We start from the raw sequence: 16,788 nt of genomic DNA, 5'->3' as shown, positions 1-16,788 counted from the left end.
CACAATGCCCAGTGAGGTGTCTTGTGATGGACTGCTTAGACTTGGCAGCTGAAAACAAGAAAAACCACTGTTCTTTATTTGGAGCAGGAAAGCAGTTTGTCCAAAGCTTGCATCCTTGAGTATACTCTTGAATAAAAAAAAAAAAAAAAAAAGATGACAGAAAGATAAATTCAGGTGTTAAGGGCACAGTTATAATGTTACAAGTAAAAACAACTGCCAGAAAGAGGTCTTGCAATTAGGTTCATTCTTTTATAGAAAACTATAGGAGGAGACTATAACAGCAAAAATAGTGTGACAAGCTCAAAAACAAACGAAGAGCACAGCAATGTATATATATTTTAGATATACATTCAGGCAGACACAAAGTTATATCATGCATAATATTCCTTTTCTGTAAGGTTGATTTAAGCAGCCTGCAAGTGCATTTTTAATGTCCCTCTTCTATAATTACGTCTGTAACACAAATATCTATCCTTTTGTAGGAATGCTGAAAGAAAGCTGGAAAAAAATGTGGCAAGGCATGCCATTTACTCCTAACAAAAGGAAAGAGAAAAAAGAGTGAAGCAGCATTTGTGGAGGAGAAAGGAGAAAATGGGACAAAAGACTCTACATAGATTAGGAAAAAATAAGAATAATTTGATGGAAAAGTTGGAAGAAGATAAAAATTAGTGTCAATGAATATACATTTTCTTTGAATTAACTGAGTGATTTAACAAAAAAAACCCCACCTTTTTAAATTCAGCACCTGTTCAGCAAAATAAATAGGCTTTGTGAACAGTGTTCCTTTTTGGTCAGAAAAATATTTTGTTATTTATAAGAAATTGAATAAAAATTTGCCTAATTTTCAAAAGTCTTATTTTCAAGACATTCCTTTAGTACGTGTTTATTTTTACCTATCCACTGTTACTTTTTAGGATAGACTTCCTTCTCTTCCTACAACTTTTCATGGACAAAAGTAAAAATGGGGAAAAGCCTTCCCAATAATTTAAATGCAGATTATTTCCAAATTAAATTAGAACAGTCACTAGTTCCACTGTTTTTGTTATAAAAACAATATTCTATTTTCAACCCAGTCCATTTCTACAATACTAAGAATGTACACTCCAGTGTTGCCATATCATCATCTCTAGTTTGAGGCATGTTCTCTCCATTTATAGAAAGCACATTTTGTAAAATGTAGAGAAATTAGACTCAAAGTGCATTTAGTCTTATTATTAGCCTGTTGAGAGAAGAAACTGAAAGCAGGTTTCCATTTGCTGTGCTGCTTTCGGTTACAGTACTAAAATGTATTTACCCTCCCCTGCAATTTTTTGTGGTCCAGAAATAACCAATTTTAAGGGACCGCTTTATTAAAAATAAGAGAGTTTGATCTGAATTCAAGGTTCCCCTGCCTGAAGATGTTAACAGAATTAAAATCTTGGAACACTGAAAGCTTTCATTTTCTTTAAACACTAACGATATTTAAATATTCCTAAAATTGAGAGTATTCTGGCGGGATGATCTGCTCATGTCAACACAGCATCAAATAGATATAGAATCAGAGTACAATACAAATACAATTTAAACCCCAATTCTGTGCTAACTTCACTGCACAGAAATTAAGATGAAATCCATAAAATAGATATACTGGTTCCATGTTCATGAGTGATCTGATTGATCCTTCCACGCACACAGTCAAGGGAAACTGATATCAGTGTTCCATTATGTACTCCAAAAGATGCACGGAGGGACACACTGGTCCATATGCTTCCCTCTGGCATCTGACCTCCAATCTGCTGAGCAATTGCTGTGGGTTGCATGTGATCCATGGTCAACTGATTGAGAGTCATTTTAAGCACATTGCATGAGTGGATTAGCTTTAAGTTAAATGCAAGGCTGGCAACTCCCTTTTCAGTAAAAATGAAATACTTCTGAGCGAGCTGCCCAGAAGAAACCAGCTGTATCTGTTTCTCATTGGATGAGACCTGGGTGAAATCCAGTAATTTGTTTCTCACAGCTCCCGTAGGCAGACCTGTAACAGAAACTGTGGCTGATATGGCACTAGAAACTGCTGAAGGGATCCAGATGAGGCTAAACATACTAATTCCGGAACTATCTCCAAAGTACCGAACATTACATTGTGCAGGAGAAAGTATCTCAAAGCTAATCAGATCTCCAGCACCAACTTTCGTGGCCCCAGAGGCAGATATTGACGTGTCTCTGTAATTTACCCCAGATTTAAATACATTCATTAGTTCTCTGTTCGTACCATTCCTATTGATATAAGAAATTAAGGAGAAGCCCTCCCGGACACATGTATGCCCCATGGAATACAAGGCTTGGTGAAAAACAAATTTGACAACACCAGTTTCAGTGAACTTTATAGCTCTGCCATCATGAGATAAACTTAGCATGTAAGGATCAGAAACAGAAATTATTTTAAAGGTAGGTCGATAATTTGTTTGGTAATGCATTGCTGTTGACATCTGTGCACTGAGTGCTACAGCACCTGTGTCGTGGGACAACCAAAACAAACTGAGTGGGGTAATAAGATCATAAATATTTAAGTCTTTGCTTTGATTGCAGAATTGATTTGGGCTTCTCAAATACACAGAAAGAGTTTGGCTGGGCTCCACTTCAGCAGCGCTGCTTAAACTAGTGCTCTGGAAATACTTTCCTTCTGGCTGTTCAATCCGAACACCACTCAGTTCATAGCCTTCCTCGCTGCCGTTAAGCTTTAGGGAAAGTTGCAAAAAATTCCTGCAGCTGTGCTTTACTGCAAAATTTAGGTCAGTCCACAACAGACCGTGTTGCCTGAATACCAGGCTGCTATCTTCAACAGATAGGATTTCACAGGGAAGCTTTCCCTTTATCTTCAAGTTCAAGCCAGAGTAGACCTGAGAGATGCCAGACTTCACAGAGGGTAGAATAATATTTGCAGCCCAAGACTCTGAGAGCTTGTTTTCACTGGTTGCTGAACAAACCGTATCACTGACAGTGGAACAAGGCATGGCCACCATTCCATCTTCACATTTTAAACACGCTTGGCATTCCTGCATTTCCTTATTAAAGAAATACTCTTCGCCACACATTCCCAAAGCTGCATCTTTCTCAGCAATTCCAAGGCATCGGAAACCACCTGTTCACAGGAAACAGACAATTTTTATTGTCATACCTTTAAAATAATAAAAATAAGAACTCTATAACTTCACATATCAAGTATCTTTGATAATATATCTAATCATAAGGGAGAAAACAGCAGACAGTTATGATGTTAGATCACTTTGTGCTATTAAAGGAAATTTGATAGCTAACAGAGAGGAAATATTAGGCATAACTCAGCTTGTCCAAGCCAAGTACAATGGTGAAAGAAGGGCTACAGAGGCTACAGAGGGGCAATTCTAACCAAAACCTGTAATGTATCAGATGCAATGACAATGCTCCAAAGACACTTCCTTCCCTGAAGTAAAAGGCATGGTGACTAACTGGTGCACTGAGCAGCTCAGATACTTTCAACTAATGCAGAGTTCCCTTATACATGGAGAAATGTGCACTGCCTTCCCAGCCACATCACGGGGTATCTCTGTGGTCGCTGTGATTGCTAAAGCAGTGCTTTGCAACCCAAGGAACAAGGATCCCCAGCATTCACTCTGGGCATAGTTTTTAAAGAACCTGCAAGAGACAAATAGGAAAACCAAAACTGCAAACAGCATGCATTTAAAAAGTGGAAAACCACTCTCCCAAGACACAGGATGCCAATGGTTGTGATAAAGCTAAAATAAAAAACTGCTGCAAACAGTAAAGAGAATATCTAGACACGCTGCTTGAAATTACTTTATTTGACATAAAGCAATTTTGTGCTTTATGACCTAAGTGGATGAAAGAATGCACACCCAAAGAGCAGGTTTTAAAAACAGACTGTAATTTTCTATGGCAATTTTCCAAGAGCACTGCCAGCTGCCAGTGCTTCCAGCTGGAGCAACCAGAATCCAAAACATTTATGTATGGAGCTTTCAGGATCTAAATCAACAGACAAAATCTGAGGCACCCTAAATAATAACCACCTGCAGTTTGTGCCTCAAAATGTAATCACTAATGCACCCGCTTATGCTTTTTGCTACCATAATTAAAACTCAGTAATCAGCTTTCTTGTAGCTGTTCTTAAATATCCTTTTACTATCTAAATCTTGTATCATAAATTTGCTTTATTCCTCAGATGGAAAGTTCCTGTATCTGGGCTGGTGTTTCCTCTAAGACTGGGACTACAAGCATTTGATATGGATCCCAACATGCCATATCTAAGAAGGAAATGATGCACTGGACTCCATTTTCATTGACTACATATCTCCAACTGTTATTGAAACTTGACGACTAGCATTTAATCAAATAACCTAACAACTCTCACCCCAGATAAAAGTGAGAAAAAGCAGCAGGGGAAGAAGATATGATGTAAAGGAAAGTGGAAGGGTGATGAAGGAGAGGCTCCTAGTTGCACTTCTCTTTATTGTTATTTGCTCTGTCTCCCCTCACACTGTACAGTGAAGATGAGTTGCTACAGATGCAACAACCTTTGCGTGCAGCTCAAGAAACCACAGTCAACATCTGGAACTCATATGTCAGATCACATCTCTATCTTCCCTACATTACCCAAGACAGACATTCAGTTTCAGCCTGCCTTTTAACATGTTAATCACACTTGCAGAAGATAATGAGCTACCATGGCCAGACAGGCTGAAAGTAGCAGTTGTCTCTAATAAAAAATAAAAAGAACACTCTCTCTTGCATGACAGATGGAAACAACATTGACAGGACATTGATTCCTGTTCAGGTGATGGGAAATAGTTTGCTTTCACATAGTTACAAGCCACCATTAAAACTGGGAGAAAATGAATCAAGGGAAGTGTCCTTCCCTTTCAAATACATTGCTACTGCCTTTCTGTAGTCTGACACGCCATCATTACTCATCTGTTTCTTGGCAGTATTTTGCCCTCACTTTCCTCCAGCGGTTGTACAGACCCTCTTGGTCCAGTTCCCCCCCTCCACAGAACCCACTGAATAAATTACTTACAGCCTTCCCTCTTCCAAGCCACAGACAAGAGCAACACCCAATGACTACCACATTGGTGGCTCTCCTTTCTTAGGACTGAGCCCTTGTGGGCTTCCATCCAAAAACCCACCAATTCAACCAAACCCGATGCCTTACTTAAGGAGACAAAGCTTTATACCTTTCCAATGCTCTGACTCAAATATTGGGCCCTAAGCTGTCTTCCCTCTAACTGTTCATCATTAAGACTGTCTAAAAGAGTCTTGCCTCTTCTTTTGTAAGACTGATGGTAAGTCCTCTACAGCATTTACCACATAAGGCAACACTAAGTGCTCTCTTGCTGTAGTCCATTTCCAGTTTCCTGTGGTGTTTTGTATGGACACAACCCAAACCAACACAGTTCCTGCCCAGAGGAAGTAAGTCCAATATAAGAGAACCCATGCTCTCTTTTCACCCTTTCCTAGAACCAATTCCCTCCCACATTTTACCTCCACCAGTGGCTGGGTAGGAAAGGTACAAAATCAGTCATAATCAGCTGAAAACAGCCTTTGCCCCTCAGAGAGGCCACACTCTTTTTACAAGTTAGAAGTCTAGAGGAGGAAACCCATAAAACCTAATGAAGCCCTCCTTCGGTTATTTGACTGTGAGACTTCAGGTACAGGTCACAACTGGTGAAATGCTCTGTTTGATCACGGACTTCCTTTCAAGATCTTTTGGCTGAGATAAACTTAGACAAATAGAAAGAAACTTAGTACCTGGATATAATTTGATCAGTATGTCTATTAATTTTGCTGGTTTTTTGTCTGACTGTCATGAGAATATAATGAAGTAATGTAGGCAAAGTCTGCAGTGCAAAACACCAGACAGATCTGTTCTTAAATGTCTGAAAAATTCCCCCAAGCCCATGCAAATGATGGAAACTGTTCATTGTTCCTCAGTATTTGACAATATTGTTGCTAAAGGAGAATATGATTGATGGAAGGAGGCTTTATAAGAGCCTTCATGAGATCAAATCAGGTATCTACACCAGCGCAGCAGAAGGAAAATGACAACTATTTTTCTCCATTAGGAATGATATCTTTGATTTTGACTCCATTTGCACCAGCATAAACAAGAAGAAAGTCAGGTCATAAGTGAAAATTAAAACAAAGCACATAAAACCCATGAAAATAAGGCAAAAAGGACCAACCAATGCTTCCTGTGGATATTAATGTCCTAAATAGCCCATTGTCCACAAAAACGGCTACCAGCTTACAGATGAGTGTTTTTCAACCCCTTTGATTCCAGCAAGCTGCACATGTCACTACTCACTAATATACAAACCTGAGTCCTTATCTATTTCTTTGACCAGTTCCTGAAGATCTAATTATCTTTATCAGAGAATATAACTTACCTGGAGTATTCAGGCATTTTATTCTCTCACCACAAATGCTCGGAGATTCAGTGCATTCATCTCTGTCCTGTAAATCACAAGAATCATATTGAAACACTCTAACATGACAAATTTGAAAGAGGATTTCTTCAGGCTCTATCACACCCGTCTGCCAGTAAGAGGCATAGGCAGGGATGGAGAACAGGCTGATCCCATAAGCATGTTGGAGCAAGAAAATTTTGATTTGGATATGTCAGCTGTTCTAAAAAGGTATACAAAAAGACTGTGCGGTATCCACAGAAAGCTAGCAGTGTGCAGATGATGAGCTGAATGGAGTGGTTGCACAAGTAAAGCTTGTTACAATGCACATCCTCCAGAGTGATGCATCACCCAGTTGATCTTAAAGACATTGTAACAATCGAGACAGTGCTAGGAAAGGCTTTTAAGGACATTTAGTCTGGCAGGAAGGTGCTAACCAAAAAACACACATGAAAAGTAAATGAGAAAGTATTATTTCTTGTCAACAAGCCCTCCTTTTACCCTACAGCAGGCAGAGAGGAAAGAATAAAAGGCTACGTTTGTATTTAAATGCTAGCACTAAAGAAAACTGAGACTAGCACTGGACAGACACTTTCAGGTTCTTTTCTCAGTATCTTGGGAGTAGGTCAGTGGCTAGTCAGGTCATGTTAAGCTAAGAATTAGGGGCAATACTTGGCAAACAAGATATTGCTTTAAATATCAAGTTCCCTGTATATATTAGGACTTCTAAATGACAGAAAATGAACAAAGAACCATCTTATTTTGCTAATTTGCTAGTTTTGTGTTGTATAATAAAATGTATTTTATAATAAAATGTGGTTAACAATAGAAGCATCCATGTTCTATATTTGTATATGTTTGCATGTTATGTTTAAGCAGGAACTAGTTCTTACATTTGTTTTACCTGACAACTTTTGTTTCCAAACTTATAAATAAATGTCTGACTTATAGTTTTGCTTAGTAAAGCTTTCCTTTGCTTTCCAGAGGTGTCTAAAAGTTTCTGTAGAATGGAGTGGGATTAAACAAACAAATTTAGCATGCAAAAGTATAAATGTTTTAGCATGTCTTTTCCCACCATGATGAAAATAATCAAAGTTCTGTCAGCTGTTACGTTTGGGAAAGTGTCACACCAAACAGACACAAACTAGTGCCTCATTTAGAGCAGTAAAAGCTAAAGAGAAAGCTCCGGAAAAAAAACTTCTGGCAGACTTCGAAGCGCCATAGACCTATTCAGTAAAACACATGCTCCAAACTGGATCTCTGTAGCTCTCCAAGTAGTTATTTCCAAAATGTTATCCCAGTACGTCAAACACAAAACTTCATAAGCAATAACTGAAAGATACAGAATTATGTTTCACCTGGCAAATCCGATCAGAGTTTGCAGAACACTCGGACATTTGGAAAAAACCAGCAGGGCACAACGTGCATTTCTCACATTGTGAAGGTGTCTTTTGGAAATTGCAAAATTCATCACTTTCACAAAGGCCACAGTCCAGCAAAGACTCCCCAGCATTAATCACTTTTGCATCCACTTCCACTTTATGCACAGAGTATGACTTCTGGAGATGATTTCTGACCTGGTTCTGAAGCCCTTGAAGATGACTTTCAAAATAATTTTGAATATCTTCTTGCAAACTCTGAAATGACATTTGTTTCACCGTATCAAAAAGCATGCCATACTGGACTTTGATCAGATCCATTTGCTCATACATTTTTCTCTGCTGTTCAAGAATCTCCTGTTGCTGGCTAACCAATACATGCTGCTGTTCAGCAAGTTTTTGCTGCAAATCAACAATGATCTGCTGTTGGCTTTTTAGCATTTCAATAAATTTCTCATGCCCTTTTGCAAGGTGCAGTTGTAGTATTAGGGCATCTTCAGATGGAACTTCATTTTCTCCTGAAATAAAAATGATTGATTATTGTCCAAGCTTGCTGTATTATCTCTTCAAAAGCATTCCAGTTTTAGTACATTAATGAAAAGTTGCACTAAATTCAAGTCATGATTACAAGGCCATTTCCTTTACTATCTTTGTAGCCACTTCATGGTTACAAAGACCACCACAAGGTCTTCCATTTCATAAGCAATAACATTTGCCCCTGCTTCAGGGAATAAATTAGCCATCACCATTCCTATGTACATGTTCAAATACAGTAAAGAATAAATGGCCAATTTTCACTGTAGAGGTCATAAAATGTGGTGATAAAACTTGCTGCAAATACTAAGCCATTAAGGGTAGTAAAAGTAAGGGTCAATTGCAAAAAGCTGCAAAAGCAGTCTACAATACTGAGCAGACACAATAAAATGGCAAAAAAGAAACATGAAGGAGATAAAGGTGAACGAGGTGCCCACTGAAAAAAAAAATTCTACGTTTTTTATATAAAATGTTGTACTCATAGATTATTATTACCCCTTGGAAACGATCTTGAAGTAACATATCCAGATATAGATGTTGGGATACAGAGCCAGGTAATCAGCAGTTCAGTGCCCAGCAGAGGTCAGAAAGGCAAATAAAATGCTAGGATTTATTAGAAGAAGAATACATAACAGAATATATCATTACGACATTACATTAATCAATAGAGCATCTTTAATACACCATGCAGTCCTGTTCCCCAACTCAAAAAGGAGTAAAAAAGAACTCAAAACATTCACAAAAAGGGCAGCAAGGAAAATCTAACGTATGATATTGCTACAATATGAAAAAGTAGGTAAGACTTTCCAAGATAAGCTAAAATAAAAAGAAACCAAACAACTGTGCTTTATTACTGGTAGTGTGTAAGCAAGCAAGTGGATATGGAAAGACTCTTCACTTTTTCTTCCAAAACAAGAATTAAGGGACATTAAATGAAGGCAGTAGCTTCCATACACGCTAAAACTTCAATCAGTTCCAGAAAGCTGCTGGCCCACTACATAAGATAAAAGCAATCTGGGGCTAAAAGATACACTTTTAGATTCAGGAAATCTAAACAACAAACTGTTGGAGCTGGGAAAATGATCGAGGAAAATATCATGCCATACATTCCACAGTATCTGCTGCTCGACACCACCTGAGAGACCATTCTGAATCCATATACTCATTCATCTGTTCTTAGGTAGCACTGATTTATCTTCTTATAAGTGCAGAATATCAAGGATGAGACAATGAAAAAAGACCATAACCAGTTCCTGTTTACAGTTCCTAAATTATTTTGCTGTTTTGTTGTTTTTATTCACAGCATAAGGCACACAATTTCTACTTCTCAGTATGAACTTAAACATTAAGGTAGTTTGCAGAGTACTGGATTTGAGAAAGCAAAGACCAGGATCCAGAAAGGCCACATTTCCCATCCAAGTTGGAAATTTTAAAATATCTGGTAAATTATAGCCCCGTATCTCTTTCTGTCTAAAATGAACAAGTAGTTCTGTGAAAAGCAGAACCACTGTCATTTGATTCTCTGTGAATTTGTGTCTTCCATTTGACTGGCTAAATAAGTAGCACTACCTTTGCTACCTTTCTTCTTCAGAATATGGAGCAACAACCAAGTCACTTGTCCTATTGACTAAAAGGATTAACAGCTAGAGGCAAACTTTCAAATGCTCATATTCCACTCTCTCTTTAATCACCTCTTACAAAGTTTATACAGCCTTGCCTACTTTTAATTCCTCTACTGTTGTCAAATTTGTCTGAAATCAGCCTACAGGTTTGACAGATAGTGAGCAGCAGGACAGTTACAAGGACATTGTGACTGCCTATCAAGACTTCTCATCAACCTACATGGGTTCCTTCTGTGCCTGAGGCTGGAAGGACATTAACAAATGCCTATTGACAAAACTTTTGCACTCAGAAATCTGGCCTGCAACTAAGAATACAGGCAGAAGAGCAGAGGTCTTTGCCAAATATTTTGGCTGTACAAGTGACAACACACTGCAAAAGGACTATACCATGTATCAGTAAAAGCTAAGTCTCTTCAAAGCAGACAGAAGTCTTCAAGGAAAAAGATGTCCCTTACCTAGACAAATAAAACATATGTACCTATTAAAATAGCTGATGAAAGCTGGCATATTGAGGCTTTAACTAAAATGGTGACTGCTGTTACATGTTTCTTCATAGATCTCCTTGTAATTTTTCTAAGAGGGACTTCATCCTCTTGTCCTGCATTAATATTTCTTACATGCTGGAATCACACGCAAGAACAGGGCTCCATGCTATTCCTGAAATACAGTTATTGCTAAATATAATATAAACATAGAAAATAATGAGCATCATATTCTTTTAATACCAGAAGACCTAAAATCTAAATGCACTCCTCTAGGAGACTGTTCCATAGCTCTAACAGCCACCTCATTCACTGTCAAATAAGCTGCGTACATGACTGCCTCTGTCAATAACTTCAGAAAGATACGATCTTTAAACTTGAAATTTTAACAAATCCAGGTTTGTAAGGAACTAATAGTAGTGAAAGTAACAACATAAACTCACCATTTCTAGGCTTTTTGACCCTCTTTCTCAACGAAAAAGGAAAACAGAGATAAGGAAAAGTCCAGCTGGACCACTCAAATGTCAGCCCGGGGACATGCCTCTGGAAAACTGCAAGAGGGAGTGAATCCTGTACTCAAGGATATATTACCAAACCACTTTTTCCAAGACCACTTTTCCTCCAGTTCTCAGTGGCTCAGTGGGATCAGTAACAATAGAATTTTGAATGATTAAGCCATCACAAATTTATCCACAGGGAGAAGAGAGGCAGGGTTATTGGGCTCTTCTCATTCTGGCAGTCTGGGCTTTTCTCACACACACAAGCAAAGCTATTAAAGCAACTAAAGGTTAACTAAAGCTTTGATTCAGTAAGAAACATAAAGTAGAGCTTTATTTTTAAGCACATACTTAAGGAGTGTTGTCTTCAGCCAGTAACTGTCTGACTTACTGGCATTAAGGAAAGCTATAATTTTAAGTACTGACTGCAGTGAAGCTTACTCACTTGATGGACCAGCTTTCTATTATCTCTGCCCTAAATGGCCTTCCACAACTTTGTAACAATGGACACATTCCAGTCAGTCAATTCAGCTTTACCCCTTTTGGCTGTCTAAAGCTCAGCTGGAGAGAATATGAGGCCTAAAAAATGCTTTGTGACTGGCTTTTTTCTCTCATTTTTATCCATTTTGCAGTATTACGACTAAACTTATACTCACCAGTACAAGAGGCCCTTCACTGCACAATACAGTCGGTGCTACTGGCAGTTCACAATGCCAGACCAACAGAGAGCATAATAAAGCTCTTGCACAGAAGGGAAGGCTTTACTGAAAATAAACTACGTTCAATTAAGCAGAAGGTTTATCTTGTTTGCCAAAATAATTCTGAAGTAGAAATCTAAAATAACTCAGATGCTGAGTGCCCTATTTTTCCTTATTAAGTATATAAAGTTAAGACATGCTGAACGTGTCAGATGGGGCTGTCCCTATCGCAGATGTCTAAAATTATGAGAAGAATTCCACTGCAAGTGATAGCAGATTCCAGTAATCCCATCTTTCCACATTTCCCCAACAGGTATACCCACTAGCAACACGCAGATGTTCCCAAGACCACAGATACAGTATTATTTTCCTTGCACACACACCACACAGCCATGGCAAGGCCTGTTTTGCAGACATTTGCTCCATACTTTCAAGATGAATCCATGCTGCAAACACAATATCACATATGAACCTCTGCTACATTTCCCTAGTATGTCTGGAAAGGACAGAACATCATGAGGGTGTGTTGTATGGACAAGGTAGCCCTCAGACAATCTGCCACTGCACAAGGGGTAGAGCCTAAAAGTACTGTGAGAAAGGGAAGGTGAGATTTTGGTTGGCACTCAAGAGCAGAGACATCTGACCTTGACAGTCACTCCTGGAAACCACAGGAGATGAGAGCAGTGGGCTGCAGGCACTGCTCAGTGCACAGACAGCAACAGCATGAGAACCTACAACCTTGTTCAGCCATGTTTGGCAGGTATGAGATATCATGGCTGCACATTATTTTGCCCAAATGTAGGGGTTTGCACCTGCAGAGAAGTCTGCACTAAAGAAAACAACAGAAAGATGGGTTTGATAGGAAAAAACGAAGGATTTAATGACAATTATTGAGTGAGGAGGAATACAAAACAGTAACTCAACAAAAACCAGTTCCTGCGCATTCCTTCTTTAGGGATGCCAGTCTTTCACCTGAAGTAAAGTGTACTCACGGTGCTTTTGAGAAAAAGCAGGGACAATCTTGCAGAGGAATGGGCTCATCTGATTTGAAATGGGAGTATGAGCCTGCACTCCAGCATCTTCACTTGGCCAAGGGAAGTGGTAGTTCAGCTGCAGCTGGCAGGAGTGTTCCAGATAGTAGCTGTGGTGCTGGTGACACTGGCTGAAAAGATGATGATGATATCTGTGTGACCCCCACAGATGGGCTGTGCTGGCTCTGTCAGGCAGCTGGTGGAGGGTAACAGTCACCTGCCTCCTGCAGATGAGCCTGCAAACACAGACACCACGCTGGGAATCAGTTTGAGCCCTGATACTGGCCTGTATCTTGGAGGTCTTCAGCAAGCTTTCGAGTAGACTACATCTCGTATGAGTGGGGCTATGTAACAGGTTGAACAACAGACCATTCAGTTCACCAAAACAGTTTTCTGCAGCAGGTTAACTAGAGCGAGGATATTTTAACTACTAAAGAATCAGTACAAATCTACTCATGAACTGTCACACAGCTGGCAGTCATAGGCTGGGGTGGGCCTCCAGGTCTCCAGCTGTGGACGGTGAACTAACACAGGTTGAAAAATGGCCTTGGAGTCACCTAGGTAGCATATTCCAGCTCCCTTCATGTCTGAGGAGAGGTTAGTGGCAAAGAAACACCCTTTTCAGCTGGTCTTAGTCATGTGCTGAAATAGTAACTTGACCAAAATGTTCCCCTAAAAACAGAGAAAGACAGCAAGTCACTAACCTGTCTCTTCCTGAATCATTGAATCATAGAATGGTTTGGGATGGAAAGGAACTCACAGTTCATCTTATTCCAACCACCCAGCCATGGGCAGGGACACCTTTCACTAGACCAGGTTGCTCAGAGCCCCATCCAACCTGGCCTTGAACACTGCTAGGAATGGGGCATCCACAAACTTCTCTGGACAACCTGTTCAGTGCCTCACCACTCTCACAGTGAAGAATTTCTTCCTTACATCTTATTTAACCCTACTCTGTTTCAGTTGGGAGCCATTCCCCCTTGTCATGAACATTACATGTTGTTTGGGTCACAGCTCTCCACAGACAACTGTAAATGCATTGCCCCTAATTAAAGATCTGATTATCACCTTTTTTTTTCTTTTTGTTTTAGTAGAAGTAGCTGGAATTGCTATACAAATCATGCTCATTTCCAAGACCTATGATTCCAGCTGCAAATGGGGATTGAACAAGGAATTCTCTACACTGCTGCAGGAAACCCAGTGACACGTGTTCAAAATAAGATCCCAGGCAAATGCAGAGAATGTTAGAGGTTGCTAGCAGAGCAGAATACTGGATGTTTGCCTGTACACTGACTTGAAGGAAACCAAAGACTGTCAACATGGCTTATTTTTTTGTTCCTGCTGCCAAATACATGGAATTTCTGCTAGATGTTGATGAATCCAGCATGCTGTTCTTCCACTTCTGGGAGACAAAGCTGCCTTGTGAAGGTCTCGTTCCAGTCTTTGGAATGGGCAAAACAAGCCTCTACATCCTTTGTCCAGTCTGGACAGAAGTACAGCAAGACTCATCCACACCAACTGCAGCAGGTGGCAACACAAGGTAACAACAGTGAGAGTGGAGAACTTGTGAGGGTGCAGCTGTCCTCATCTGAAAACTCACACATAGAAGCTCGTGTGTTACCACAGGTTTGCTCACTGTGTGCTTCCATGCCAACAGTGCCTTCCATGGGATTACATGGTTCAGTGGGCAGCACTGTACACTGCTTTCTCTCCAGTATCTAGGATGCTTCTCTCTGCCAAAGGAAGATGAATGCACAAATCTATGACTGCCACTGGCCATAATCCATTCTTGAAGCATTCAAGGACTTTTGTTAACGGAAACTTCTAAGCACACTTTTGTTCCTCCAAGACTTCACTCAGCAACAGGCCTACAAAAAATATAAAATGGAAAGAGTATAGTGAACTCTGTGCCAAGTCTCCAAAATCCCGAACATCTTCACACTCTGGCCCTTCAGCTTTAATATCCTCTGATCCACATCAGAAGGGACAGACGATCTAACCCTAAGACCTAGGGGATGAGAGGGTGCATGCAACTCACCATGTTAGCTGGAAGTGCTGGTGGTACTGGAGACTGGGAAGCACAGACTGATCCAAGTCTTCTAAAGACAGCCAAAGAATAAGAGGATGTTTGGAGAAAAAGGTCACGCTGAGCTGGGTGTTCTTTGTAAGACTTTCATGGAGATACAGCATGTCTGCTTTCAGCACCATCCAAAAGTATTACTCTTTTCTGTCTATTCAGAATCCCCTTATTATTTGACAAGGCTTGTATTATATAGAAAAGGATTTTGGTATGGACAAAGAAAATGCAAATATCCTGGATCCTGGGTCCATCTGCAAAATGGAGGCATGGCATTTATGATGATAGTACAAAGAGTATGCACAGAAGCAGAGAAAACGGAGGCTAACCATACTGACTTTTCTGGTTTTTGTCTGCCTTTGGTCATGGAGCATACAGAGGTTCTGTAAGACATTGGAGAATAATATCAGGCAAGATGCAGGTAGACAGTGTCCCTGCACTAGGCATGGGGGGGCTTAAATGTCAGCCTTGGGACTGGAATCAGCAAGCACAGGAGTTTCCTTTGGAGGAGATGTCCCTTCACTAAGCAGACCTTGGTAACTTGTAGAGGCTTGGCATATGTTCTAGTGTCGGAAGCAGCCTCAGCCCTCAGATTTGCCACACGGATGTGACAAGGCATAAATTACCTTCTCCATGCTTTCTATTAGCTTTTAACCTCAATGGGAAATAAATCACTCTTCCTCATATATTTTATACCTTTCAGACACAACATTGCACCAGAACCCGAACTGCTTTGAGGTTATGTAACACCTGCTGGTGCTCTTCTTGTGGGTAAATCCAAATATCTCAGGCAATTAGATACATCTTCCACTGATCTATGAATGTAACCATGGACATACTTGGCTTCCTACAAGGATACCAAATTCACCAAAACTGTGCTCATCAACAGACAGGTAAGTGTTCTGAATGATGCGCTGTAAGAGAGGCTCTGTATTTTTTAACCCCTGGCTATTGCAGCGAGACAGTTTGGCAGCAGCAAGTTTCTTAGAAATGGCAACAGTCCGTTCACCCTGGGTTTGGAACGTACACACCCCCCACTGAATGCTTTCACAATATTATATTGCTATAAACTAAAAAATCCCAGGAATACCAGACTGTGAAGAGAGACAGTTAGGTCTTACACATTTAAAAACACCACTAAAAAAAAGTTTTGCCATCAGCTCTAGGTCTACATGCACCTGTTCATGGAGGGGAGATGAAGGGGAGCAGAGAGGAGAGCCCGGGCAGCAATTCCCTCACACGTTGTGAAGACCAGTGCCAGATTTGCCTCCTAACTCTCCAAAAACAAGGAGGTTTGCTGCAGCCGCTCAGGCACCCCTGTGTCCGGGCTCCCAGAGGTGCTGTAGCCCCGCGGCTCAGCAGACACCTGCCCGGATCGAGAAGACCCAGCACCCAAGATCGCGGCTCTCGGCGACCACGCTGAGCCGCCGCGGGCTGCAGAAACCCTCCGTCCCAAAAGAAAGGGGTGTTGGTGTGGTGTGGGGGCTGTGTCCTCCCGCCCCCAGGCCCCCTCACACCGCCCCGCACCTGGCTTGATGTCGCAGGTGAGTTGCACCCCCAGGGCCCCCCCGCCCCGCTCGGGGGCGGCGTGGGCAAAGTCGTCCCCCGCGAACTGTGCGGCTCTGTCGGCGGCGCGCAGCAGGGCGGGCTCGGGGCAGCCCTCGGCGGGGGCGGCGCAGCCCGGGCCGCGGGGCCGCGGGCGCAGGCGGGGTGGCAGCAGGCGGCACTCCAGGCCCGGGCAGTCGCGGCGGGTGGCGTTGGCGGCGCAGTCCCCGCCGGGGCAGGCGGGCGGCGGGGCGGCGGGCGGTGCCTTGCCGTGCGGCGGCCGCAGCGGCGCGGCGGTGTGCAGGAAGGAGCGCGGCGGGCGGGCGGCCCGTCCTCCGCAGCGAGGTCCGCGGCACGGCGGCGGCGGTGCCTCGCCGCCCTCGCAGGACGGTCCGCGACAGGGCTCGGCCGTGCCGCCCCCCGCGCCCAGCAGCGACAGGCAGACGCCGAGCCAGCAGCGCGCCCACCACAGCCGTCTCCCCGGCATCT

At 41.7% G+C, this 16,788-nt stretch overlaps 1 protein-coding gene across 1 annotated transcript; it reads right to left on the bottom strand.

Moving 5' to 3' along the window:
* Positions 1-705: 705 nt before the first annotated feature.
* On the bottom strand, positions 706-16,444 carry LOC113986005. The gene is made up of 4 exons (XM_027717302.2): positions 16,282-16,444; positions 7,793-8,331; positions 6,417-6,483; positions 706-3,118 (listed from the first exon to the last, which is right to left on the bottom strand). Exons 2-4 carry the CDS (start codon positions 8,252-8,254, stop codon positions 1,599-1,601), a joined length of 2,049 nt encoding a protein of 682 aa, XP_027573103.2. The 5' UTR covers positions 8,255-8,331; positions 16,282-16,444; the 3' UTR covers positions 706-1,598.
* Between the last annotated feature and the right edge of the window lie 344 nt (positions 16,445-16,788).

The sequence above is a fragment of the Pipra filicauda genome, unplaced genomic scaffold (genome assembly GCF_003945595.2).
Source record: "Pipra filicauda isolate LSUMZ 115617 unplaced genomic scaffold, ASM394559v2 scaffold1_size10287979_pilon, whole genome shotgun sequence".
Lineage (NCBI taxonomy): Eukaryota > Metazoa > Chordata > Aves > Passeriformes > Pipridae > Pipra > Pipra filicauda.
This window is presented reverse-complemented; position numbering and strand designations above follow the sequence as displayed.

Coding starts and splice junctions, on each gene's coding strand:
- LOC113986005 (XM_027717302.2), bottom strand. CDS start 8,254: ATGCTAAAAAGCCAACAGCAGATCATTGTTGATTTGCAGCAAAAACTT. Junction 6,484..7,792: donor ACTCTGATCGGATTTGCCAG/GTGAAACATAAT, acceptor TGTGATTTACAG/GACAGAGATGAATGCACTGA. Junction 3,119..6,416: donor AAAATGCCTGAATACTCCAG/GTAAGTTATATT, acceptor TCCTGTGAACAG/GTGGTTTCCGATGCCTTGGA.